General features: G+C 57.1%; 1 protein-coding gene across 4 annotated transcripts in view; it reads right to left on the bottom strand.

Annotated features, from left to right (window-relative positions):
* LOC308274450 (protein AF-17) overlaps positions 1–26,529 on the bottom strand; it is a gene marked incomplete at both ends in the record, with an annotated part of 28,575 nt that extends 2,046 nt beyond the window's left edge. Inside the window, 21 exons of one of the 4 annotated variants that reach the window (XM_080712149.1) lie at positions 138–257; positions 789–839; positions 6,433–6,783; positions 8,208–8,298; positions 8,685–9,034; positions 10,330–10,418; positions 10,503–10,700; positions 10,993–11,138; positions 11,289–11,355; positions 14,138–14,246; positions 14,441–14,622; positions 15,836–16,447; positions 16,741–16,972; positions 19,509–19,607; positions 20,239–20,496; positions 23,121–23,214; positions 23,369–23,472; positions 24,446–24,555; positions 24,745–24,799; positions 25,232–25,311; positions 26,421–26,529. In XM_080712149.1, coding sequence (XP_080568275.1) covers positions 138–257; positions 789–839; positions 6,433–6,783; positions 8,208–8,298; positions 8,685–9,034; positions 10,330–10,418; positions 10,503–10,700; positions 10,993–11,138; positions 11,289–11,355; positions 14,138–14,246; positions 14,441–14,622; positions 15,836–16,447; positions 16,741–16,972; positions 19,509–19,607; positions 20,239–20,496; positions 23,121–23,214; positions 23,369–23,472; positions 24,446–24,555; positions 24,745–24,799; positions 25,232–25,311; positions 26,421–26,529 — 3,507 coding nt within the window. Of the gene's footprint in view, positions 1–137; positions 258–788; positions 840–5,853; positions 5,896–6,432; positions 6,784–8,207; positions 8,299–8,684; positions 9,035–10,329; positions 10,419–10,502; positions 10,701–10,992; positions 11,139–11,288; positions 11,356–14,137; positions 14,247–14,440; positions 14,623–15,835; positions 16,448–16,740; positions 16,973–19,508; positions 19,608–20,238; positions 20,497–23,120; positions 23,215–23,368; positions 23,473–24,445; positions 24,556–24,744; positions 24,800–25,231; positions 25,312–26,420 lie in introns of those variants that run through there. The other 3 variants (XM_080712152.1, XM_080712150.1, XM_080712151.1) reach the window with 3 other exon arrangements.
* Positions 26,530–27,525: the final 996 nt, after the last annotated feature.

The following is a 27,525-nucleotide window of genomic DNA, read 5'->3' as shown; positions in this document are numbered from 1 at the left end:
TCTTTTGCCCCTAAACCTCCTTGTCCCTCAGGTATAGTTTGAAGTAGAGTAACTTTGAGTGGGAGTTTCTAGGAGGTACCATGCTGTCCCCAGTCAGAGGGGGCATGCCCTTGGGAAGGGCAGCTGGGGTCTCTCACCTGCTTCTTGCTGCGGCCACACACACACCATCTGTAGGTTTTCCCGGCCACCAGCTCTACCTTGATGGGCATTTTCATGGCCACCACACACTTGGCTGGGACTTTGGGGAACCACCGGGCCTGCGGTCAGGGAAAAAGAGAGGCTGGTGTCAGCCTCAGCCCGGGGAGAACTTCCCTGCCTGTGATCTTGCTGTGTTCCCATTTGCACAGGTGTGGAACAGGCTTCCATGGGAGGCCACCTGGCTACCGCTGGGCCAGGACACGTCCCCAGGGCATCCCATGGACCCTGACCTCCAGAGTGTAGGGATCTCAAGGCCACGAAGCCACTCGAGTCTCAGGATCCAGATGTCTCCCCCCTTCAAACCCTGATCCCAACCTGGGTGCTGGCGCTGGGCCAAGATTTTGCCAGCCGAAGGCAGGGCCACTCACTGGGCTTGGCTTATCCCGCAGGGCTGTCTTTAGCACAGAAGCTTGGCTGGCTGCCGGTGCCCTCAGGTCCGCCCCACCTTGCCCAGTCAGTGGGGTAAAGGGAGGCAGGCGCCCGAGGCTGGGAACAGGACTGTCCCTCCAGGAGCCATTCCCTGATTTCTGCCCTTGCTGTCTGGAACTGGGAGACCTGCCCGGGGAGGAGGGGACCCTGGGGGTACTTACCAGCCAGGAGGAGATGTCCCGCCTCTGGCACAGGCACACGTGATTCCGAAACTGAAAAATCAGTGGAGAGAGGAGGACGCGGGAAGCCATCTGAGAGGGAAGGGTCGCCAGGCCAAAGGGGCGCAGGAGAAACAAAGGATAAGGAAAAAGGGGGCCCGCGAGAAGATAGGACCTTACTGGGCAGGTCTGGGCCCCAAGTAGGCGCTCGCTCGGGAAAAGGCGGCGGAAGGAGGCTCGGCGGAGTCCCGGGACTTGGGGAGGGTCTGACTCCTGGGAGGAGGCGAGGGCCGAGGAGCGGACGTCCACTCTGGTGCCACGCGCCGCCCAGGCCGCCTCCCGGCCCCGCCCCGCCCCGCCCGGGTCATCTCCCAGGCCCCGCCCACCTTCTGCACAGGCCCCGCCCCCACCCGGAAGACCCCCTCCGGGTTGCGCGGTGGGCGGGGCCCGCGGCCCGGAAGCCGGCAGGTGCCGCCCCTGAGTCCCGGGAGGCCGTCCTCCCTCGCAGGCCGAGAAGTGCTCCAAAAGCGCGGTGGGGAGCACTTCGCCCAGCCAGCCAGTTACTGCCCCGCCCGGCCCGGGTCTAGAGGACGAGCGGCCCAGGCATCTGCGTCTTCGGGACTAGAGTACGGCGGCTCAGGTGTCTGCGTTTTCGTAGGCACCGCCATACTGTGTATTCTGGTTTGTGGGCTACTCTTCCAGTGCTAAAATTCCCCTGCCTCTGCCCTGCCTGCAGGCCCCCCAGTTGGCAGCCCACTTCCCTTTCCCTTAGTAAATCCAAGCAAAGCAAGGTCTCTTTGGAATTATTGTTTGGGTTTTTTTTGTAAAACATTCTTTTATTAAAAGAACAAGTGCTGTTTACGAACTGCCCTTCGTACAAATAACATCCGTTATACAAAGATACAAGATCGGATTATGCACAATTCCAGGCTTGGAGGTGGCGGGGTGGGGGGCATTGCCTTTTGGGCTGAGGATATAAAGGAGTTTTAGAAAGAATGAAAAAGGAGCCCCTGGGTTTGCAATCTGTGGCTTCCCCTCCCTACTCCCCTAGGAAGGGTCGGCTACATGGAAACAGGCTGGGGTGGAGGGGTGGGGAGCAAGGGTTTGAGTCTCTGGTCTCACCACCCAAGCCCCAGGCTGGGCTGGAGAAAGTGAACACAGGATTCTGAGGGGACTCCCTCAGTCCCCAACTCTTCAGCAGATCTGGACAGAGTGGTCTGGTGGGAGCTAGACACACTTTTAATCTGGGTTGATGCGGCCGGAAGGAGTCGAGGCCACTTAGCCCCACCGGCTTCCAAATTCCCAGTTTGTTATCTCCATCCCTCAAGGTGTCTCTCTCCCCAGGAAAAAAGCTGGGATGAAAGAACCGGGAACAAGCTGCCTTCCCCATACCCTGACCCACTGCACACCAAGGAAGATACGGTAAGTGGGCAGGAGGAGCCTATGTCTTTGAAAACCTGTCAGCATCTCCAGTCTGGAGAGGGAAATGTGAGGGCTGCTCCTCAGAGCCCCTCCGTGGGGCTTCCTGCATTTGTCTAGACTCTTAGGATGAGCCTGCAGTGCACGCTTCCTTAGGTCTCAGCACAGGAAAGGTCAGGGCACCCAGAGGCAGCAGCAGACCCCGAGACGGAGGGAAAACCCACAAACAGGAGAAACTTTTTTTGAAAAGCAACCCTTAAAGTGTCATCATCTATGGAGAGGATCCGACAGCTCTGAGCTAAGACAGTCAGTGCCATGTACACAGACACCCTCCCATCCGGGGCACAGCCCTGCACTCACACCATACGTCACACACACACACACACACACACACACACACACACACAGCCACACAAAGACTGTGCTGTGGGCCGGGCAGCTGAGGACCGGGGGGCCAGGTCCCTGAGGCTGGTCTTGGCTGTCACAGAGCGCCTGTCCCTCCTAGGTATGGAACTATCCCCTGTGAAGCCAGCTCCATGACTCCTAAGGACGGGTCCCTTCCAGCTCCGACACTCACTAATTGTGACCCCTTGGCCAGCACAGGCTCAGCAGTGCACACCCACCCAGTCTCCTTTGCTGAGGGTGGTGATACGAAGCTTCACTCATGCGTTCTCACACTCCATTTCCGCTCTAAAACCACATCCTTCTCCTCCCCCAGACCTAGAGCTTCTTAAATCTGCACCACTTGCTACCTGTCCAGGTTCATTCTCAAAAAAAAAAAAAAAAAAAAGACTGAGGCCAGCTGTGGTGGTGCAAGCCTGTAATCCCAGTACTTGGGAGGCTGAGACAGGAGGATCGCAGGTTCAATGCTCACTCACCTCAGCAATTCAGCGAGGCCCTCTACAACTTAGTGAGACTCTGTTTAAAAATAAAGAATAAAAAATAGGACTGGGGATGTGGTTCAGAGGTAGAACGCCCCTGGGTTCAATCCCTAGTACTACAGAAAAAAGAAAAGACTGAGTTTGGGGGCAGTGGCTTCTGCCTGTAATCCCAGCTACTTCAAAGGCTGAGGCAGGAGGATTGCAGGTTGGAGGCCAGCACAGGAAATTTAAGGAGACCATCTCAAAAATAAAATAAATGAGCAGGGTGTGGTGGCGCATGCTTGTAATCCCAGTACTTGGGAGGCTGAGACAGGAGGATCACAGGTTCAAGACCAGCCTCAGCAACTTAGCAAGACCCTGTTTCCAAGTAAGAAATAAAACTGGGCTGGGGGTGTGGCTCAGAGGTAGAATGCCTCTAAGTTCAATCCCCAGTACCACACACACACAGAAAAATTAAAATAAATAAATAAATAAAAGGGCTAGGGACGTAGCTCCGTGGTAGAATACCACTGGGTTCGATCCCTAGTTGGGAAAAACAAAACAAAACAAAACAAAACAAAAAAAAAAAAGACTGAGACTGGAAGAGGGTGAGGGTCAACCTCCTGCACTACTCCCTGCCCTCCTGAGGGTCTTCACAGCTCTCATAAGCTCCATCAGGAGAACGTGCCCCTTCCTCTCCAGCACCTGGTGTGGAAAACAGCCAAACCATGACCAGCCGAGGGCCCTTCTTCAAACCTAACCTGACTCTCAGCTGCCATATCCCAACCCGAGATGGCAAGGGCCTGGCCTGGGAAAGGAGGGAGCAGGCTTGTGAGGGTCACGGTGGACAGAAGCCTGCTGGGGAAGGTCTTGGCTCCGGTGTTGCTCCCGCCCAGCAGCCCTGGTGCAGGTGTCCTTCCCCAACACAGATGAGAGAAATGGACCTCCACTCTGGGTGGGCCGGCCTCGGACAGGGGCGGGGATGTGGATGAGCAACTCTTTTAAATTGCTGCAGGTCATTTTCCTTTTTAGTGGCTTGGGGGCAGAGTTAAATAGCTTGCTTAATAGATTAAGATGAATAAAAGGCGGAGTTCTAGTATGTCTTTCTAATGGATATTTAGCATTAATAAAAAGTATTTCTGAGGTCATCACAACTGCCCCTCCCCCCAAGCCCTTACAGGTGCCTAAGAAATCGCCTCAGAAGGATTCCCACCCGCCCCATCCGTTATTAGTTCCCTAACATCTTACAAAGTCTTATCAACAGGAATATTAATATTATTTTCCTTATCAGAAAAACACAGTTGAGCAGCACAGGCAAAAATATATCTGCACTACGTTTCTGTCATTGCCAAAAATATACACATCTTCTCTTTATTTAAAAAAAGAAAAACCCAACGACAACGAAAACCCAAACAGAAACACACGCACAAAAATGCACACATGCAAAGAGACCGACTGGACGTGAGTGCCAGGGAGCCAGCGCCACCCAGAGCAACCGAGTTGGGGACACAGGTCTCCCCCACTCCTCCCAGAGTCCCACTCAAACTGCTGCCAAAGGCCCTTGGATGGGGGCTCTCACGGTGAGAACTGCCCAGTACACCCCAGGGAAATACCTGGTGGGCGAGGAGACAGCTGGCAGGTAGGTCAGCTTAATGGCTCCCCTGGTTGGGGGGTGCAGGCTGGCAAATTGTGGGAGGTTTTGCTAAGTGGCACTTTACCCCCTCTTGTCCCCTCACCCAATCCCTGGGGCTCCCTTTTGTTGGGAGAAGGGGCCCTGAGACCAGGTGGGGTCCAGAGAAGGGAAGGCAGGATATTACCCTGATTCAAAGCCCCTGGCCCCCGGTTGCTCTCCAATACTGGAGTACTGTTCTTGCTTTTGTGAACCATTCCTGCCCCGAAAAGGGACCAGAGTTGGTGAGGGTGGTGCAGACCCACTGCTCCAGTCCCTGCCCTCAGCTGCCCCAGGTAGGACCAGGGGAAGACACACACACACACACACACACACACACACACACACACACTCTCTCTCACACACTCACAGACACACCTACACAGACACTCACACTCTGTTGAGTCAGGCAGCTCTGTCTCCCCACCCTCCACCCTCCGCACTCCTCAAACCAATAGTGCAAACAAGGGGCGGGGCGCCTCAGAAGGCTGGGCCTCCCCACGTATCACTGGGCCCCCAGGGGTGCGGGCCTGGGCTGAGGTCGAAGCTATCCTGCCCCTCCCCTCCTCCGCCCCCTACATCTGAGGGCTTTTACAAGCTCAGCTTGTGACCCTTGGCGGGGGCAAGGGGCAGTAAGAAACAGTCAAAGGGAATCCCTTCTGCCTTTTGCCCAGGTTGGGAAGAAACCTCAGGTCAAGTGGGGCCAGCCCTTCTTCCATAAAAGACAGGCCCAGGGCCTGCCCCTCAACTTCTCCCCATTCAAGTGCTGATCTGTTTTATGTGGTGGCACCAACCAACCTCCTACTTCTACCGTGGCCCACTTTGCTCTTGGGGGAACCCAAAACATTTGCCAAGGGTAGGGGCTGCTGGACAGGCAGGGAGCCTGACCTCCCTCTGAGCCTCTCTGAGCAGACAGTACAGAGAGGAAAGGGGCCAGGTGGAAGGGGCTCCCCTCCCAGTCTTAGTGCTCACGCAGGGGGTGCCCACAGTCCCTGGGCCTCAGCACAGGCTCTGGGCCAGGATTCTCCAGTGTCTGGGCCCAGATGCCTGCTCCAGGCTAGGACCCCTCAAGCCAGGATCTGTCTCCTCCATTTAGAGGTCAGAAGGGGTACGGGTAGATTTAGCCTTTTTCCTGGTTGGCTGAGGCTCCTTTGTCAGTGGTCTGCAAAGAGAGGAAGGGTAGCTGGGGATTGGGAGGTGTCTGGCCTTCATGCCCACTTCAGACCAGGATCTGTGTGGGGGGTGGGGGAGTTGGCCAGCCAAGGCTTTTTTTTTTTTTTTTTTGGCAGTACCAGGGATGGAATTCAGGGGCATTGTATCTCTGAGCTACACCCACAGTCTTATCCTCAGGAGAGAGGACCACTCTCCCACTGGCCCACCCAAAGGGTCATCTTTTTCAAACTGTTGTTAGAAAAAGAACTAAGAGATTAGAAAATCTTTCCTTCAGAAAGGAAATGGTACTTTCTGATTAGTCTTCCCAGAGGAAGGCTGTTTTGTAATTGGTCCTTTTACCATCAGCCTCTGCCTAGAGTGGATCTTTCCTGGCTCTGCAGGACCCATGGGGCCTGGAGTGGCCCCTGGAGCTGGGGGTTGTCACCTTCCCCCTATGGCAGCAACTGACGATTTATCTGCTGACCATCCATCCATCTTTGCCCATCCCTCAGAAGGGAGACAGGAAGGCCCTGGAGCCCTTACTCACCCCTCCTTTGGGGCCACTGTTGTCCGCCCCAGACAGGCTGAGGAAGGGGTTGGTCTGAGCAGTGAGGACTGGGGGTCCCCCTGCTGCTGCTACTGCTGCGGCTGCAGCTGCCGCAGCCATGAGACTCGTGCTGTTGCCGAGCGAGGGGGCCACCAGGGCTCCGGCGGGCAGCAGGGGTGGGGCGGAGGCTGTGGGCAGCAGGCCAGGGGTGCCTGTGGACAGCAGCGGGGTGGAGCTTCCTGCTAGCAGGCTGGCCACGGGCAGCTGGGAACCCCCAGCCATCTGCAGCCGCTGCAGCTCCCGCTTCTGCTGGATCTGCTGGATCATCTGGTAGACCACCGTCTGGTGCTCCTGCAAGGGGGACAGACTACTCATCAGCTAGGGTCCCTGCCATCTCTCCCTGCTGCCTGCCTGCCCTCCTTGGGCCTGGGCCCAGTGCCATCACACTGAAACCATGAGGCGGGGGTCAGGGGAGATGGCCAAGGTTCTGTCCCAAACTTACCACGCTGGGCCTCAGTCTACCCATGTGGAAAAGAAAAGGGTTGTATGCTGAGCACTCTGGGCTGGGTGCAGGGTATTTAACATCTCTGGCTCTGTCCACTCTATCAGTTCCTCAGTCACCAGAACAACAGTAAATACCCCCAGGGTAGTATCACCCCAAGTTGAAAAACACTAGAGGAGGACAACAGTTTTCAACTCCTCTTTTTTATTTTGTTTTATGGCACTGAGGACTGAACCCAAGTGCATTCTACTTCCAAGCTACACTCACCCTCTAGTCCTATTTTATTTTTATTTTGAGATAGGGTCTCGCTAGGTTGAGAGTCTCACCACTTGCTAAGACTGGCTTCGAACCTGCAATCCTCCGGTCTCAGCCTCTCAAGTACTGGGATTATAGAGGCATGTATCACACCAGGCCTAATGTCCTCATTTTCAAAAGATGGAACCCCACTTTTTCTTTTTCTTTTACAGTACTGGGGATTAAACCCACAGGAATTCTAACTCCGAGATACACCCCCAGTCTTTTTTTTGGTACCGAGGATGGAACCCAGGGACATTGTATCTCCGAGCTATACCCACATATATATTTTTTAGTCTTTTATTATTATTACTATTTTTTAGTCTTTTATTATTATTACTCTTTTTTGAAACAGGGTCTCACTGAGTTGCAAAGGGCCTAAGTAGCTGAGGCTGTCCATGAACCGCGATCCTCCTGTCTCAGCCTCCCAAATGCTGGGATCACAAGAGTGCACCACCACACCCGGCTCTACTCTCTATTTTTTTCAAACAGGGTCTCACTAAGTTGCAGAGAGTCTCACTAAGAAACTGAAGCTAGCTTTGAATCTGCGATCCTCCTCCTGTCTTACCCTTCCAAGTAGTGGGATTACAAGTGTGCACCACTATGCCCAGCTGGAACCCCTTTTTTCAAAAGCAAATCTTAGGAGAACCCAGACAGACCCAAAAGAACCTGCTCTAACGAGGAATGCTACCTGCTCAGTCACCTCTCCCCTGAGACTCTGTGGCTGGGACTGGTTATTGGACCTGCCACTCCCCAAATGCCACCACAGCACCCCCTTTCCGGCTATCCGAGGACACTGAAGGCAGTCTTGTCCCGTCTCTACCATCCACAGGTTCAATCTCTGATTAGTCTGCAGCACCCCCTCCAACTGCTGCCCTCCCTGGGTTAGCCCAGATCCTGGGAGATGAGCCCTTCCAGGCTGGGTTGGGGGAGGGGAACACGGGGCCCCAGAGGCAGCCAGGGGAGGGAGGGACAGTACCGGGGTCAACTGCGGGGAGGTGAGGAGCTGCTGGAGCTGCTGGAGCTGCTGCTCTTGCTGTTGGAGGAGATGTCTCTGCTGCTCGGTCAGGCTGAGGCAGGGGACAAAACAGGGGCCATGGGGAAAGTGCAGGGAAGCATTCCTCCCCTCCCCCAAAGCTCCCAGACTCCCTCAGGCCCAGATGAGGAGAGGCAAGGAGGTGCAGAGTTCCGGCTCAGAGGGTGAAGAGGAAGAACTGCCTGGAAGGAAGACCTAGGGCGGGCATGGGGAGGTGGGCACCGCCCCGGCCACTCCCATCCAGAGGCCTGGGGCTGACAGCCTAGGAAGTCCCTAGAGGCCAAGAGGTAACCAGGACTACACACCCTCAGGGCCAGAGGACATTACCCCTTTGGGAGGCTTATGGGTGTTTGGGGGGGGGGGGACCCCTCCCAGAGCCAGCCTCCCCACTCCCTTTCCCAGGGCTGAGTGCTCCCTCACCTGTTGAGACAACCTGGCAGCTGCAGCGCAGGGGCCCCGCCAGCCTGGCTCAAGCCCGCAGGGTTGGGGGCAGCAGCCCCATTCAACCCCCCCAGGAGCCCATTGAGGGGCAGGCCCCCGCTGCCCGCCAGCCCCCCCAACAGCCCCTCAGCCATGGGCATGGCCCCCAGCCCTGCTGCCCCAGGTGCCCGGCCCAACCCATTCTGCGGCTGGGGCGGGAGCGGGCCGGGGGCCCCGGGCAGGGCCAAGGGCAGAGTGGCAGGGCTCTGCTGGAGCAGAGGCAGCGGTGGGGGCGTGCTGTGGAAGGACAGCGACGAGCTGCTGCGGCTCGGGCAGCCTGAGTGTGGGTCCTGGGGAGGGAGGGGAAGGCCGGGGTCAGAGGGCAGAGGGCCAGCCGAGCCTTCTGGCCCCCAGCCCCACACCCACCAGCATCCTCAGAGCACAGCCACCCCCTCGCCCAGGCACCCTGGAGGAAGAGGCAGAGCCCAGAGATGAAGACTAAGCATCCAGTCTTCATAGGTCACGTCTCCTGACCACCTCCTGGGGGCCCAGCACCCCTCATGTTGCCGAATGGTAATGGTAGTGACCTTCCAGGGAACCAGATCAAGGGTTAGTGCTTGACCTGCACTACCTTGTTATTCCCATTTTACAGGTAAGGCCATTCATTGACTCTCAGGATAAGCAACAGTAGGTAAGAATGCGCCGGCTGGAGCGAAACTCTCAGGGTTTTTTTTTTTTTTTTTGGTGGTACTGGGGATTGGACCCAGGTGTATCCTCCCTCGGAGCTATATCCCCAGACCTGTTTTGTTTATTTGGAAACGGGATCTCGCTAGGTTGATGAGAGTCTCACTACTTGCTGAGCCTGTCCTCAAACCTGGATCCTCCTGTCTCAGCCTCCCAAGTACTGGGATTACAGGCATGCGCCAACACACCCATCAAGTCTAAGGTTTAAATTCCAAGTCCACAACAAAAAGGCTGGGTGGCCTTGGGTTCAACCTCACTTAGCTTAATCACTCATAATTTGGGGTAGTAGTGTCCCCAATTCCAAAAGTGTATTGTGAAGACTACATCCATCAGTGCTTTGAAGGTTTCAGGGCATGACAGAGGGTGTGTGTGCAATTAATGTTATTTTTATGGTTATAACTGCCCAAGTACAGTCAATAACTGGCAGAGAATAAGAACCCAGTTTGTTTGATTCCAATAATAACCGCAACATAACAATAGCAACTGCTATTCCAACCACCACCAATTACGCTGGGATTAGTTTGCATGAGGCACTATAATAAACCCTTCACCAATACTTCTCTGGGGCCTTCCCTAGCCACTTTAGATCCAAGAAGAATCCCTCCCCCAGTCTCTCTCTTAGCCCTCAATTTAGTGCCATCTTTGCACTTCTGGTTTGCAATCATTTGTTTTCTTGGATTTAACCTGTCTTCAAGAGGATTGCATGGGTCTTGCACACAGATTGCTTAGCCAATGGCTGGCAGCTAGGAGGCACCTCCTAAGTATTATTTGTTAAAGGAATTAATGGAACGATCAATCTAGTGCCCTGCCAATCACTTCCCTACCCAACCTCAATAGCTGCTGGGTAGAGATGGGACCAGGAGGACCTGAGTCTCCCCGTCCCCCTCCTCCCAGCGCCCACCTCGGAAGACGTGGACAGGGAGTTGTCCAGGCCAAGGCTGTTCTTCCCCGGAGGGCTCTTGCTGGTGCTCAGGGAGTCGCTGCTGCCGGCTGAGGAAGAGATTAGGGGCTGGAGTGGGGCCACGTTGAGCCGCCACCCAGGGCCCCCAGTCGGGGCTGGGCGCGTGCCCTCACCTTGCGGAAGCAGGCCATAGGGCCCAGGGACCGGGCCGTTGGCGGCAGGCAGCGCGGCGGGCAGGGCGGGGAAGGGCACGGAGAGCTGCACGTTGAGAATCTGCAGCCGCTCCTTCTTGGCCGTCAGGCTCAGGATCTGCTCCTGCAGCCGCTGATTCTCCTTCTGCAGCGCGTGCAGTGCCTTCAGCATCTCCACGACTGCAGAGAGGGCAAGGGAGCCTGAGGCGACGCGCGGGGCTGAGGACTCCGACCTCGAGGCCACAGGTGAGCTCCGCAGCGGCGGGCTGGGGGCCCAGGTGTGCGGGCCGGGGCGGGGCCTGGGCTCGGGAAGCGGGGCGGAAGCTGGGGCGTGGGAAGGGCGCGGCCCCGCTGGGGTTAAAGGTGAGGCCCGGGCTGGCCCCAGTCCCAGCCAGGGCGGGACCTGGAGGGGGAACCCTAGAGGCTGGGGCCTTGGGGGAGCGGCAGGAGCCCGGGGGCAGCCCCTCCTCACTGTTGACGCCGGCCTCTCCATCGCCCTGCTTCTCCAGCAGCTGCTCCATATTAGTCGTTCCCGGGGCCGCCGGGTCTAACTGGACGCCCCCGCAGGGCGCAGACGCCGTCTGGTCAAAGAGAGCTGGGAGGCTGCTGATGGGGGACCTGGGGCGACAAGGGAAGGGATCCAGGCTCAGCTCGCGCCCCCCACCCTCAACCCCCTCCCCGGGTCACCCCCGCCGCCCTCCGGAGCCCGCCCTCCGCCCCCTCCCTCGAGTGTCCCTCCAGCCCCGCCCCCGCCGCCCCCTCCCTCACATGGAAGACAGACTCTCCTGGGGGGAGGTCCCCCGACACCGGAAGCTGCAGTCCTCCAGGTCTGGCTCTTGGAAGAAGGGAGAGCAGGGGTCAGCTGGGGAGGCAAGCCGTCGCCCCAGGGTCCCGGCCCAGGAGGTGCCTCGGATCCTGGGACCTCGGAGCAGACCCTCTCCCCGGGGTCCCCAGTCCCAGGCCCGCAGTTCAAGCTGCACGGCGCCCAGCGCCCCAGCTGTGGAAACCCCGCCCTGTGGAAGGCTCTCTACCCTTTCTCCAGGGCTCCTGCAGTCTGGATACCTTCAGATCCACTGCCCAATTTCTTGGTGAGGGCCAGACAAGCCTGACACTAATTTGCTGTGTGACCTTGGGCTTGTAAGGAACCTCCTGAACCTGGCTTCCTGCGATTAGGATAAGGTAATAAATGTGAAGCGTTTAACTGGAGGTTAGCTGACATGCAGCAAGCCCTAATAATTGTGGTATTATAATTAGCCTTATATGCTTTTTTCTTTTTTTTCTGCCTAAGGTGCTAGAGATGGAAACTAGGGCCTTGCTCCCCAGGCAAAGGATACACCAGTGTTCCACATCCTCAGCTTTGTACTTTGGGGATTGAACCCAGGGCTGAATTATATACCAGCCCTCCTTTTTTTTTTTTTTTTTTTTTTTTTTTTTTTGGTGCTGGGGATGGAACCCAGAGGCTTTCTACCTTCGGGCTATACTCTCAGACCTATTTTATACTTTATTTTGAAACAGGGTCTTACTAAGTTGCTGAGAGCCTCACTAAGTAGCTGAGGCTGGCTTCGAACCTGCATGATCCTCCTGTCTCAGCCTCCCAAACGCTGGGATTATAAGCCTGCACTACACCCAGCACCAGCCCTTCTTTTTATTTTGAAACAGGGTGTAAGGCCGGGCATGGTGGCGCAGGCTTGTAATCCCCGTGCTTAGGAGGCAGAGACAGGAGGATTACACAGGTTCGAAGTCAGCCGTGCTGGCTTAAGAGACCCTGTTTCCAAACAAAAGATATAAAATAGGTCTGGGAGTGTAGCCTGGAGGTAGAAGGGCTTCCAGGAATCCCAGTACCACCAAAAAAAAAAAAAGAAAGAAAGAAAGAAACAGGGTGTAAGTTGCTGAGGCTGGCCTCACACCTGCAACCCTCCTGTTATAGCTTCCTGAGTACCATATTTACAGGCATATGCCACCCATCCTGCTTTTACCTTTTTTTTTTTTCCTCTCTGGTGTGTGTGCTACTGGGGATGGAATTTGGGGGCATTCTACCTCTGAGCTAAGCCCTATTTTATTTTATTTCTTTATTTTGAAACAGGTCTCACTAAGTTGTGGAGGGCCTAAGTTCCTGAGGCTGGATGTGAACCTTTTTGATCCTCCTGTCTCAGCCTCCCAAGTATTGGGATTACAAGCATGTACCACCACACCCAGATTTTTTTTTTTTGTGTGTGTGTGTGTGTGTGTGTGTGTGTGTGTGTGTGTGGTCCAGGAGATCTAACCCAGGGACATTCTACCTCTGAGCTATTTTGAACCAGGGTCTAAGTTGCCCAGGGCCTCACTAAATAGCTGAGGCTGTCCTTGAACCTGCAATCCTCCTCTCAGCCTCCCAAGTACTGGGATTACAGGCATGCACCACCACTCCCCACTTCTGGCTTATTTATTATTCTGAAACAGGGTCCCACTAAGTTGCTTAGGCTGGCCTCAAACCAGCAATCCTCCTGGCTCAGCCTCCCAAGTACTGGGATTACAGGAAATTACCACCATGTCTGTCTTTGTATGACTTTTGTGTATATGTGTGTGTGTGTGTGTGGTACTGGGGGTGGGACCCAGGGGACTTCTACCTCCAGGCTACACTCCCAGCCCTATTTTATTTGGAAACAGGGTCTTACTAAGTTGCTAAGAGTCTCACTAAGTTGCCGAGGCTGTCCAGAAACCTACATGGCGGCTGTCCTATACCAACATGCCCAGTTCCTTGTATAGCTTTTTATATTCCTAAGGCCACTAAATCCCAGTTTACATTTTGGAAAATATAAAACCCAACTCTGTTGGGTCTTAAAACTGGACTCAAATTTGGGTCCTTTAAGAAGGCTTACCTTAGCTGGGGGCATGGTGGTGCACACTTGTAATCCCAGTTCTTGGGAGGCTGAGACAGGAGGAGCGCAGGTTCATGGCCAGCCTCAGCTACTTAGGCCCTCCGCAACTTAGGGAGACCCTGCTTCAAAATAATAAATAAAAAACAGAATTGGGGATGTAGCACAGTAGTAGAATGCCCCTGGGTTCCCCAGTACCACCAAAAAAATAAATAAAAGCTTACCTGAAACAACAGGATTGGAGACAAGCCCTGCCTGCTCTGCTGACAGGTGTCTGCACCAGTCAGCTTCCTGGGACTGGGCTGTTTCTCCAGGGAGAAGTGGGGTGGGGTGGGGGAGCCTGCAGCTCACCCCCTTAACTCCTAAATACCCAGAGATGGAGCCCTGGGGCTGATAGGGCTGCTCACTGCTAATCCCAAGCACACTCTAAGAGGCAGGCAGGAGCAGTGCTTCAGCTCTGAGAGCACAGGGCTTGGAGTCCAGCACGCAGGCTCTGCTTTAGCCCTGCCTCAGCCTCTCCAGCAAGTCATTTCTCTCTGCCCTTTTTCATCTGTGTGACGGAGCAGTAACTGCCCTGCCCTTCCTTCTCCTGGTCTTAGTGTGAAACCGTCCCCTGGTTTGGTTGCATATGAAGCTTCTTGTTTTGTTTTCTGCAGAGTGGGCAATGGCCAGAGGGAAGGGGCAGCCAGCAAGCCCTCGCATCCTTTAGGGGGTCTCACACCTCAGGCTTTGGCGAAGAAAGGAACAGAATCAGCGACTCACCTGTGTGGCTGCTCTCGGCTTGGGTGAGGAGGGGGTTAACGGCGCCCATAGAGGTCCCAAAGATGTGGGTAGAAGGGAGGCTGAAGGTAGAGCCAGCCAGAGAAAACACCTGAGGGAAGGAGGGAGAACCCAGCCTGGTGGTTATTCTTAGATCTAGGGCACAAGCGTGTGCTGGGAGGAGAGAAGCCCGGGGGGAGGGCTGCTGGTGGCTATCAAGCCTGAACTCTCCAATCCCCACACAGGGCCGGCTCCTGCTGGGCTGTCCCCAACAAGCCCAGGGAAGGAGCCAGGAGTAAAGCTCACCTGAGTGGTGGAAATGGAAGCAGAAGAGGAAGGGAGGGTGCTGGTGAATGGGGAGCGGCTGAGGCGGGGCAGGGCCGAGGTCCCTGGGGGCCCCAGCAGGCTGGAGGAGAGGGGCGTACTGCAGACAGCCCGCAGCATCCCGCCACCGTGGGAGATGGGGTCCTTATTACTGGTGTAGATGCCTAGAGGAACAAGGTCGCCAGAGGCACAGTCACCCTTCAACCCACACAAGTGGCTCCCCTCCAGAGCACGCTCCTGGGATCTGGCCACATCAGCCAGTCTAACCCTGCTGCAGACAGGGCTTCCTGCCTGGGTAACAGTGTTCACTAGGCTGCCCTGTGCAGGCCTAGGGGATGCTTAGCTCTCCTAATGCCTTCCAAACGCAGTGAGCCCTGCAATGTCCATCTACCCACCCCCTGGCTTTCCCACTATAACCATAAGACTGATATATGAGAGTATCTTGGAGGGAACTGTCGCCTCCTCCCTTATCTTGGTTTTGGAGCAGTTTCTTTATTTCCTATAGGGGGTGCTAGGGCTGAAACCCAGGGGTATACTGCCACTGAGCTACACCCCCAGCCCTATTTATTCTCCTGGAACCCAGGAGCATTCTACCTCTGAGGTACAGCCCAGCCCTATTTTTTTCTATTATTTTGAAACAGGGTTTCATTAAGTTGTGGAGGGCCCGAGTTTCTGAGGCTGACCTGCAATCCTCCTGTCTCAACCTCCCAAGTGCTGGGATTATGAGAGTATGCTAACCACACTCGGCTCCTTATTTTTTATTTTATTTTTGTGGTACTGGGGATTGAACCCAAGGGTATTCTACCTCTGAGCTATACTCCCAGCCCTATTTTATTTTTCATTTTTGAAAAGGTCTCACCGAGTTGCAGAAGACCTCACTAGATTGCTGAGGCTGGCTGCAAACCTGCGATCCTCGTGTCTCAGTCTCCCAAGTACTGAGATTACAACTGTGCGCCACCACGCCCCTCTTATTTTTTATTGTGAGACAGAGTGGCCTTAAACTTGTAATCCTTTTGCCTCAGTCTCCCAAATCCTCGGGATTACAAAACTGCACCACTACGTCAAGTTATCATATATCCTTCCTTTTTTGTGGTACTGGGGGTGGAACCCAGGAGCTTTTCTACCTCTGGTCTATACTCCCAGACCTATTCTATGCTTTATTTGGAAACAGGGTCTTACTAAGTTGCCAAGAGCCTAAGTAGCTGAGGCTGGCTTTGAACCTGTGCGATCCTCCTGTCTCAGCCTCCCAAGCACTGGGACTGCAAGTGCATACAACCTCGCCCGGCTTCATATATCCTTCTAGGTGCATCTTTATGCCCCTGTCCCCTCACAAGATTGGCTCAGCCCTGTGATACCCAGTTCCCAGGAATCACTAACCTGCCCCCAGCAAGGGGGACTCGAGGCTCAGGCTGGGCAAGTTCCCGGAAGGCCCAAAGGTGCGGGAGGCCAGACCCCCCAAGCCAGAGCTGACCAGGGAACCTCCAGAGAACGGTGAGGCGGCAGTGGCGGTCAAGCCAGCTAGCTGGGCACCAGGCAGGGCGGGGGCAGCCAGGCTCCCCGTGCCCTCCTTGTTCCGGCTGCCCTTGGGTCGGCCTGGCCCATGTCGGCTCTTCTTGCTGGCTTTGTGCTTCTTCTCCTTCAGCCCTATCTCGGGGGTCTCCTCAGCAGGTGCGGAGGTGGCACTCAGGGTGGGCATCCGTTTGTGGGTGCCTGCTGAGGCCCCGGACCCCGAGATGTGGGGAGACTTATAGTCCCCAGGGGAAGGAGCTCGGGCCCGGCCAGAGCTGGAGGCGGTGGTGAAACGCATGATGGGCCCAAAGCTGGAGAAGACCACTTTCTGCTCGAAGAGATCGGCCTTGGGGGGCTCAGGGGCGGAGGGTGAGGGAGGGGCAGACGGGGCAGGGGCCGTGGGCTTGGAGTACTTGTCGTCCTCTGACTGCTCCAGTTTGGGGAACGCAGAGAAGTCAGGGGAGCTCTGCAGGGATGAACCTGTGAGCAGAGGGAACAGCAACTCACAGCTGGGCTCTAGGGCCCCTCTCTCCCTCCTGTGCCACGTGCCCTGTGCAGAGACGCGTGTCCCCACCCTCCGGCTTGCCCACTGGAAACAAATGGGAGGAGAGGAACTCCCACCCCAGTGACCTCAGGGGATGACCGTGGATTAAAGCAGATAACATGAATAACAAAGCTAGTGCTTTAAAACGAGATGTGAACCAACAGGAAGGCCCTTGCTAGAAAAGTGCAGGCCGTCCCGCTCCCAGCCTGCTCAGGATACCCACACTCACCTGCAGGCTGGAAGGGCCCCCCAGAGGAGGAGAAGGAGGAAGAGGAAGAGGAAGAGGAGGAGGAGAAGGAGGTGGAGGTAAAACTGCTCACACCTTTCCCACTGCTCAGCTTCTTCCCCTTGTGACTCAGGCTATGGCTGGAAGACTTTTTCCCCTTCGAGTCCCTGCTGCTCTCGGAGGTCTCCTGAGTGATGGCCTCGTGGTGGGCAGAAGAGGAGGCTGAGGAGGAGACCTGAGCGGGGCAGAAGAGGGAGGCTCACTGCCAGCTGCCAGGCCGGGCCAGCCCTGACCTGGGAGGCAGGAGGGCACAGGATCTGGGCTCAACTGGGAGAGTGCAGCTGGCTTCGGGAGGGCCTGCTCCGGTGGGAGCCCCTAACCAAGGACAGTGGGGAGGCAACTGTGGAATTCTGGGGGGAGAGAGGGAAGCACCACAAACCCAAAAAGACATCTGTCCTTCCTTCAAACAGAAAGACAGAGGGCAAAGGAGCTCATGACGAGAAGAGCCCGTGTTCGCGCTAGCTGGCTCACCTGCAGTTACGTGTGAACACTGTGGGGCCTGAGAGGACTCGTGGCCAAGGAGAAGGAATAATAAGGACAGGAGAGCTCCCTGGGCCCAGCCTGAGGCTTCCCAGCTGCCACCCTCCCTCCCTGCAGCCCCACAAGACAGAGCCACCTGGCTTCTACCCCACCGTCGGGCCGCTGATGCTCTTGATAGCCAACCCAGAAGCGGTCCTCCTTCACAATCCAATGCGGAAGTCCCTGCTTCTGTGAAGCCTTCCCACGTTCTAGGGGCCCCCACCTGACTGTCAACGGTCAGTCCACCACACTGATCTGGACGGTCCCATGTCTAATGAGGCCCAGGAACCCTGGCGGGCAGTGGGAGGCACTTGGAGGAATATGGGCCCTTGAGCCAGGCAGAGCCAGGCAGGGGGTGACCTGGAGGAGTCTGCCCCCTGCTGCCATGTTACACCCCGGTATCTCAACCCCACCGAGAGTCGACGTCCTTATGGGGTGAAATCTGCATACGTAGTGTTATGAGGAAGTTTATGATAAGAGACGGGATGGGAGCCAATAAATGGCGGTGGCAGCTGCTATTACTACCCAGCAGAGACAGTGCTGTGTGGTAAAGAGCACGGGCCTTCCAGCCAGACGCCTGGGCTCACACCCGGACTCCACACTTACTACTCTGTGCTTTTAGCAAACGACTCAACGTCTCTGTGCCTCAGCTTCTTCACTTATTAAATGGGGTTAATAAAACACCTACTTCATTGGACTATTTTTTTTTTTTTTTTTTGCAGGTCTGGGGATGGAACCCAGGGGCATTCAACCTCTGAGCTATACTCCCTGCCCTGTTTTTTATTCTTTACCTTGAAACCGGGTCTCACTGAGTTGCAGAGGGCCTCAGTAAGTAGCTGAGGCTGTCCGCGAACCGCGATCCTCCGGTCTCAGCCTCCCAGATGCTGGGATGACAAGCGTGCGCCACCACGCCTGGCTTCGTTGGACTATTCTGAGGACTAAATGAAGCACTCCCCATGCACCCCGTCCACCTCCCGGTTCTAGAAGAGTGCCTGGCACGCGCGAGTCCATGCCTCATATTACTGACAGGGAAGGCACTTTTCCTTGAGCCGGAGACCAGGTATTCGGTAAACTGTGCTGGGTGAACAAATGCTAGACGGGGGATGTTGGGGGACAGAGAGCCACCCTGCACTGCCCCTCCCGGGCGGAACCCTGGTCTCTGTCTCCTCCTTTGTTCTTTTCAGCAGCTGGAGTTCTGAAGGCAGCCAGATGTGGTACTGAGAACAAGGGAAGAGGGGCTGGGGGAGGGTAGCTGAGTGCTGGGGCGGGAGGGGGGATGGGCAGCGATCTCCAGCAAATCCCAGGGACACCCAGTTACTGGGAGACCCCTCAAGTCCTTCTACCTGCCTGCAGGCCACTGGAAAGGTCAGAGGGCATGAATGTGAAGCTTTTCCAGGTGAGCCCTGGGAAACAGGGAAGGGAGAGGGTGACTGGGGCAGTTGCTACAGCAACATCACCCTGGAAACCTGATACCTGAGCCTCCTGCTAAGATGCCCAGAGCTCTGCCAACCATGAGAGGTGGGGTAGAGGTGACTGGCAATAATGGGACAGGAGGAAGCAGTTTCTCCAGGCCCCCAGGGTTCTCTTTCCATGGGGAAGGCTGTTCTGGCTTGGATTAGCAACTCCCTGGCCTACAGTAGGGCCTGCCTGTTGCTCATCCAGATGTTGTCCATTTCTGGAGACAGGCCTGACATAGCGTGCCCCTGCTGGGAAGGGTTGGAAGAGTCGGGACTTCAGGGTGTTGTCCAGGGCCTGCACCCAGCCAGCACTCTCAGCCCTTCCAGCCTGCATGGCAGGGGAGCTGGGCTAGGCAACAGCCTTTAGGAGCCCTGATGGTGTGGGAGTCCTCTGCCTATCCTGGTTGGGTGGGCCCCAGGAACTTGGAGAATGGGGCTCAGTGCTATTGCCTCACTCTGGGCAGACAAGAGCCCAGTGCTGAGGCCCTCTGCCTGGACAGAGGCAGATGTGAACATCTGGCAGCCAGCAGGCAGGGGAGTACCCTCACCCTTATGGTCGTTAGTGCCTGGTGGGGCTGAGAACCACAGGCCCCTTCTAGGCTGAAGAGGCAGTGGGGGGCACTACCTGAGGCTGCGGGTGGGTGCGTGCTCAGGGCCGGCTCACCCTCAGCCTCACACCTGACCCACCCCGCACCTAGACCAGCGGGCCATCCTTCCCGACTGTGGCGACAGTACCTTGTCAGCAGTGGGGACCGAGGCCGGGGTGAGGCTGCTGGGGGGGGACTCAGGCCGCTTCTTGTGCTTCTGTTTAAGGCGCTCTTTGTCCTTTCGACTCTAGGAAGGGAAAAGCGACCAGATATTGATACTGGGAGATTGTGTGGAGGAGGATGAACACGACGTGTGGGTGTGGGGAGCTGACCTCCTCTCAGGGGCTTCGAGGGAGTCATCTCCTCCTGTGGAGGGATGGGAGACTCTGGCTGGACAGGAGTGGCTCAGGCAGGGTCCCCTGGGAACCCAAAGCCCTTCCCCGTCATCCTCCCTGCCTGCTAAAAATAGCCGCTCCCATTATCACACCAGTGACACAGAGTACCACATACGAGAGCATGCAAAGGTGTCCACCCAGGACACATGTGCGCAGGGGCAGGCACACTGATACATGACAGGAGATTACACAGGCACGTACATTTACAAACTGGGCTGGCACATGGCTAGGCTGGAGAGCCGTGTGGATGTGCAGGGCCACGGGGGGGCTTTGAGGTCACTGTCGTATCAAGGAGAGGCCAGGAGGGAACCGCACAGGGAAGTCAGGGCCCCGGGTCGCCCCTCCCAACCCTCATGCTTTACTTCCCCAGCCCCCTCTGTCCCGAAGTGGCCTCAGAGGAAGGAAGGGGTCAGGAACCAAGAGCCGAGGGCAGCTGTGTTTGTGAATGGAGTGTGGATGGGAGAGCGAAGGGAAAGGCTTCACCTTCTTCTGGCCCCGCTCGTGGTGGGTAGGGTGCTTCTCCTGCTGGGTGGATGGTGAGGCTGACCGGCTTCTCCTGCCAGAGAGGAAGCCACTGCCGCCTCCCCCTGTGCCACCTCCACTGCTACCGCTGATGCTGCTGGTGCTGCCTCCTCCTCCAGCAGCTCCTGCTCCTCCTCCTCCTCCTCCTCCTCCTCCTCCGCATCCTCCTCCTCCTCCTCCGCCTCCTCCTGCACCACCGCTGCTGTGCCGGGATGTCTTCTGGGGAGAGAATTGAGAGAAAATGCCCAACCCTCCTCTCACTGGCTTAGGAAAACGTTCCTGAAGGGTGCATGATCCCGGGGCCAGCCCCATCTGCCCTGTCCTCTGGGGTGCTCTGCTTCCTTAGAGCTTCCCCAGCTGGCTTATTCTAAGTACAGATCCAACGACTGAGGTCCCCAAAGGCAGGGACGAGTGTTGTCTCTCAGCAGGACCTGGTGAAGAGGGCCAGGGCCCAAGGCCTCTTGCTCTCTTCGAGCCTCTCACCCCATCCTGCTCAGACGGAACCCCAGCCCACTTCTGCCTCCTTCCCTTGGGTCGTGGATGTAGGGACCCTCCTGGGCACCTTCTGCTCCCCTGCACTCCACATCCCTTCCTCTCCTCCATACACTCCACTCCAGCCACCTCCCTTGCTTCAGGCCCTTCCCTGCCACCAAATACAGTAGTTGTTCCTGTGCAAGGGATGGCTCCCTCAACCTGAGGGCAGCAGTAGTAACCCACCAACAAAATCCAAACAGTACCCCCGCTGCCTCCCCCTCCAGCCAGGGCTGCCTCCCCTCCTTCCACTACTAATGCACAGCCCCTGTCTGGTCTGATGGCCTCACCTGTCCCAGGCTTGCAGCTGCTCCCCTACGGTCACCAACTACCTCCCAACTGACAGGTCCTAGAGCTGACTTCAGGCCTCGCCTGGCCTGAGCCCTCCAGCGCTGAGCCCGGCTCCCTGCCCAGCCCCGGACCCTCTCCCATGGCCCGCTCTATCCCTATCCCATGTACAGCCTGGATTCTAGCCCAGTCATACAAGCCCAGACCACCCCTACCACCCTGTCCAGGATCTGACAGCCACCAAATCAGAGTGTCTCCACCTCCTACAAACCAAACCTAGCTCCCTACCTTGTCCTAAGTTATTAAGCCCTGAGAACAAGGTGACCATATGACCCAAACCAAGACACTTCTAAAAATGGAAGGGGAGAGCTATCAACAGGCATAGCCAAGAGTATCTGGAGCAAACCAGGACACACGCTCACCCAACAGAAGTCAGCTCCGTCCCTCTTTTTTCTTTTTTGATACTGGGGATTGAACCCAGGGCCATTCTGCCTCAGAGCTATACCTCAGCCCTTTTTACTTATTTATTTATTTTTATGTGTGTGGGGGGTACTGGGGGTGGAACCCAGAGGCTTTCTACCTCCGGGCTGTACTCCCAGACCTATTTTATATTTTATTCGGAAACAGGGTCTCACTAAGTTGCTGAGAGCCTCACTAAGTAGCTGAGGCTGGCTGAGAACCTGAGTGATCCTCCTGTCTCAGCCTCCCAAGTGCGGGGATTACAAGAGTGCGCCACCACGCCCAGCTTACTTTTTTTTATTTTGAAACAGGGTCTTGCTAAGTTGCTGAAGGTTTTACTAAGCTGCTGAGGCTGCCCTGGAACCTGTGATCTTCCTATCTCAACTTCCCATGTTCTGGGACTATAGGTGTGAGACCACACCCAGCAAGCTGCATCCCTCTGAAGGTACCCCCAGGTGTTCAACCACTGTCCACTGAGCGCCTAAAACCTGGACTGTGTGTCACCCTCACCTCCTGCTGCTCAGTCACCCCCACACTGGGGCAAGTCTACCTGGAATAGCTGTAGCATTCTGCCTCATCCCTCCATCCCCCCAGCTTGCAGCTGTCTCCCTGCTGCGAGCCTCGGCCTTTCTGATCCGGCTTTGTGGTAGCTGCCAGGGTAATCTTCCTTAAAAACAAATCTGATCATGTTACTCTCCTGCTTACAGGCTTTCCAAGCCTGTGGCCCTGGGGGCTGGGGGGCCAAGCCACAGCCCAGCTCTGAGGCACCTTACAGCTTCTGGAGCCGGACAGTGTCTCCACAGTCATGGGACAGCACCCGTCCAGCCTGGTGCAGAAGCAGGCTCAGCTCCTCCCTGCTCCCACTAAGCACCCTGTTCTCGGAGCGTGCCTGCTGTCTCATCTCAGGGGTCCTGTACATGCCTCTGCCTGGGCCTTGTTTCTCTCTGTGCTTGAAAGGTTCCCAAGGGGCTTTCAAATCAGACTGCCTGTTGTGACTCCCATCCACCAGCTGTGACATGAACTACACAACCTTGGGGAGTCTTAGTTTATGCATCTGTAAAATAGGGAAAACACAACACCTGGCTCTTAGGTTTGCCAGGAGGACCATGCAAAATAACGTTCAACAACTCGGTCCAGAGGCTAAAGTACAGTGGATGTTAACTCCCACACAGCTGCTGCCTCTTAGTCTTACTTCCAGCTCCATTCAGCTGAAAGGCTCCCTCACCCATGAAGCCTCTCAGGCTGACAGGCAGGGCTCTCCTGGCCCTGCTCCTCACAGATACAACAGGTCTGCAGGACACAGCGCACTGGTGCCCTCCCTCTGGGGAGCCGCTGCCCTGCCGGCTGAGGTCTTCTAGGATGAACTGCTTGGTTCAGCTCTGATTCATACTCCTTGGCCATAACTTATTACCCATCAAGGGGAAGAAGGTGAGGGGGATCTCAAGGGCAGGGACTGGGGTTCCTTCTACCTCCTGGTGCCAGGCACAGGCCTGGCCCAGGGCCCCTGTCCTCTAAACCTCCAGTGACTTGACCCCACCATGGCTGGCCAACCTGAAGGGACTCACCATCTTGCTGAAGTGGTACTTGCAGTAGCCACAGTACTTGACATTGTCGACCTCCAGCACTTCTTCCTCACACAGCAGGCCTGCCATTTGGGCGCTAGGGAGAGAGGTCAGGTGAGAAAGGCGTGGCCACAGTCCAAAGCAGCCGCTTCCTTCTCCCCTTCTGGACCCCTCCCAAAGTGAAGCCACCCAAGAGACAGCGGCAGCCACCATGGCAAACTTCAAAGAAGGGCTGGGGACAGGGATCTCACCAGGTGACGTGGAAAGCTTGCCGACATCCGTGGCGGTTACAGGTCATGCAGGCTCCCGAGGCTGCCTTGCTCTCCCGGCCCTGCTCCTCGCAGATGTAACAGGTCTGCAAGACACAGCACAATCGTCCCCTCCTCCAGGAAGCCCTACCCTGCTCACTGAGGGATCCTTTGGCCTCCCGCAATCCCGTCCTCTCTCCACCATCCCAGATCAGTGCTGTCCAACGGAACTTTCTACGATGACAGAAATGTTCCATTACACGTACCGTCTGAGACAGTAGCCTCTCGCCAGTGACTGAGGCCTTGAGCTCTAAATTGTGTTTAATTTTTATTAATTTCTTAGCCATGCATAGCCATCTTGGACAGCACAGTCCTTGGGAGCTCTGAGAGGCCAGTGACTGTCTTGCTTTCTGATGAGCTTATTTCTACCTCTGAACCTCTGCATATGCTATTTATCTGCCTAAAACCCGGGACTCCATCCTCCTCAAGCTGGCTCTATCTCATGCCCAGGGTCTCAGCCTAAATGTCTCCTCCCTCGACTCCCTCAGCTGAAGCATGCCCCCCAACCAGGTATTTAGTTCAGTGCTTTCTCTGTTTCTTCACAGCAGTTATCAAAAGTTGCATTGATTTTATTTGCCTGCTTGTCATTTCCCGAGACATAAACGACAAGACCTATGGGGATGTAGTCTTCCCACACAAAACATGAGCTCCACTGGGCTGGGCAGCACGTTACTGATGAACACAGGACACCGCGTGCCTGGTACCTAGGTCTGTAGTACAGTGAGCACTCAATTAAAATGTCTCGTGAATGAATGCGGGAATGAATGAATGAATGAATGAATGGACGAACGACTAGCTAAAGGGCACCTCTGGCAGTACTACTGCGCGGGAGGCTATGTCACCAGATTCCAGAGCACGCCCGTCAGTGTGGCCATAGGAGGCGGCTCAGCAACGGGAACCGACCCGCCTCCTGGGCTTGCTCAAAGTACTGGCTGGCCAGAACCAAGCTACCCTAGAATAAGAAAGCAGTGGAGGAAACCGAGGCTGGCCGGCCAGGGAGGGGCCCGCAGGGCCGCTGACCTTGTTGAAGCGATCATGAGGCACATACTGCAGCACGATGGGCTCCATGGTGAGCACGTTGGCAAACTGCACCTCGGGGATGTAGAGGGCACACACCACATGGGCCCAACCTGGGGCGGCGTGGGGGTCAGCCTCAGCGGACGGCAGGGGTGAGCCGCCACCCCTCCTCCGCAGCCTTCCCATCAGGCTTCAGTCAGGGAAAGGAGCCCCGGCCTCCGCCCCACCCAGACCACCCCTGCCTTCCCAGGCCCATTCGGGGGGCCTCGCCGACCTCCACAAGGGCTCAGGGCCCCCCTCACCTCCATTGTCAGTCCTCTTCAATGCCCCATCTTTGTGTGGGCACAGCTCACACCTCTGCCAATGCAAGGGGCACAGGGGTTGGGGGATGCACCGAGCTGGGCCCTCCCTGGACACATTCAATGGGCCGCAAGATTAAATGATAAGGTCTAAGGGGGGGTGTCAAGGAAAGAGGACTGGCCACAAATAGAAAACTGAGTGACGATGGGGACCCGAGGCCCACTAGAGCCCCTCTACTTCTCTAGCTTTTGGAACTTTCCATACTAAAAAGTTCAAATCAAAACCCAAAACCTCCATGAGGAGGCAGGGCAGAGTGAGGGCTGAGCTGAGGGAGGGATGGGGTTAGTGATAGGTGTGCAGGAAACAGGAAGCCCTGGGTGACAGCAAAGTCCCACCCCAGCCTCAGCCTCAGGGTCCCTCAGCTCAACCCAGGGATGCTCCGCGGGTGGGAGGGAGGAGGGGCGCCGGGGGGAGGAGCCTGGAACTCACCACCCTGGCTGCGCGCTCCTGAGATTCACATTTCCGGCAGAACCAGGGTCCCGTTGGCACCTGGACGATGCCATAGCAAGCTAGGGGTAGGGGAGGAGTCATTGAGCAAAGTTGTCAGCCGGTGGCTTTTTCCTGGGGGGGGGGCTGCTCCCTTGACTGGGGGTCACTCTCCAAACAGCAGGACCACAGGAATGGCCACAAGGTCAGCCTTCCATCACACAACCGAGCACTCCGCACCACCGGGGCGGGAGGGCTGAGTCCTTGACCTTAAACTTCTAGAAGATCCTCCCCCCACGCCCTTTTTGGACCTGTGTCCCAGCTCCGGGCCCAGACTACCCCTGGCATCAGGAAGAAGAAACGACAACAGTCCCGATAGTCAAACACGTTTTGTTGTTATGGGGGGGGGACTTCTTAAAGGGCCAGTAAAGGACCAGGCAGGGAAGTCGGGGGTCCAGGGACCTCATCTTCTGCCACTAACTATCACGGGTACAGATCAAAAATCAAGGCCGAGGGCAGGTGCGCAGCTAACCCAGACGGCAGTGGCGGGAAGAGCCGGCAGCCACGACATTAAGGGCTGTCCCAGGAAGGGGGGCCGCGGCCGCTGTGCCAACGCAGGCGGGAGATGCCAGCCTGCGCCCTCGGCAAGATTCCTCAAGGAGTTAACTCCCGAACCATGTGCTGCTGGGGGAAACTCCAAACCTCCCTCTCCTCCATTCCGGCCCCCTGCACAAGCGCTCTCCGAGCCTAGCTCTTCCCGGGAGAATTTTAGGAGTCCCTTCTCCCCTGGGACCCTTCTCCCTTCCCAATTCCGCCCCTCCCAGCACCCGGAAGCGAGGGATGACCCCCCCTTGACCTCTTCCTCCCGGAGCCGGGGACCAAAATAACTGGGCGGGAGGGGACGTCTCGCAGGTAAACATTCCCCCGGCAGCCCCGACGCGGGCGGCGCGGGGCGCAGCGAGTTCACTCCTCGCTCCCTGGACTCTCCCCAAACTCGCTCAACTTGGGGTGGGGGGCGCGGGACTGGAACAATAGGCAAGAAAACAATGCCTGACCCGGTCCTCCAGGACCCGGCGGGGGGAGCCCCACGCCTCCCTCGCCTTCAGGTGGGTGGGGGAGGGGCGCGCCCCGGCGGGCTCGGAGGGCGCGGCCGGGGGTCCCGCGCCGCCCCCGGGGTCCCGCCGCCCCGTACCTTGGTGGACGGCCACGCTGCACGCGTGCCCATCGCAGTAGACCAGCGGGTTCTCGGCCCAGCCCCTCTCGTCCGAACATACGCAGCAGCCTCCTACCATCTCCTTCATACTCCCATGAGCTCCCTCCGGGGCTGGGGCGGGGGGCCGGCCGGCGGGGGTCGGGGGTCAGGGGGAGGGAGGGAGCGGGGCGCCGCGCGCCTCCTCGCCCCCTCCTCCGCCGCCGCCGCTTCTCCTCCTCGCCGCCTCCTTCCTCCTCCTCGGCGTCCTCCTCCTCCTCCTCGCTCGCTCTGTCTGGCCGCCCCCCCCGCCGAGCTCTCGCCCTCATGCCCCGGCGCCCCCCCCCAACAATGAGACTCCGCGCCCGGCTCCGCTCCGCGCCGCGCGCCCGGCTACCACGGCCGCCCGGCCGCCGCGCCGCCCGGGCCCGGCGGGGGAGGCGCCGAGAGGCCCATCGCGCGCCCGCCCCCCGCCCGGCTCACGCGCCGCCCCCCCGGCCCCCCTGCCCCGCCGCGGCAGCCATGGCCGCCGCCGCCGCCGCTCCCGGCCCGCCCGCCGCCGCCGCCGGGTAAAGTCTTAGGTTCAGGAAACAAAGCCCGGCTTGGTAGGGAGCATTTCGCTCCGCGGTCCTTTTCCGTCTTTCTTTTTCTTTCTTATTTTTTTCTTCTTTTTTCCTTTTGGCCCTCGGTTGCCTCTTCCGAGCCCTCCGTCTGCCTGCCTGGGGTCGCAAGCCCTGGGCTGGACCCCCGACTCCCCAGCCCCCTCCGCCCGGGCTTAAGTCTCCGAGTCTGTTCCTCAACCTCTAGGAATTTGGGGGTAAGAGCAGGGGCTCGCGCCCCCGCCGCGTTCTGGGGTCTTTTTGGATGGACGCCCCTGGGCTCGGGCATTTTCCTCCCAGACCAATCTAGAGGGCAGACACTCTCTCATGTGCAGACGTTTATTCATTCAACAAGTATTTATTTAGCTCTTAGCATGTGCCAGCCGTCGGGAGAGTGGCGAGCAGAACATCTTCCTGCCTTCCAGGAGCTGACCGTCGAGGTTGCGGACACACGCGCGCTCCGGGACTCCGCGCCTCGAGGGGCGCACGGAGGGGCGCGCAGCTCACAC

This window comes from Muscardinus avellanarius, assembly GCF_963383645.1.
Source record: "Muscardinus avellanarius genome assembly, chromosome: 16".
In the NCBI taxonomy this organism is placed as follows: Eukaryota; Metazoa; Chordata; class Mammalia; order Rodentia; family Gliridae; genus Muscardinus; species Muscardinus avellanarius.
The sequence above is the reverse complement of the archived record's forward strand: the minus strand, read 5'-3'. Positions and strand labels throughout refer to the sequence as shown.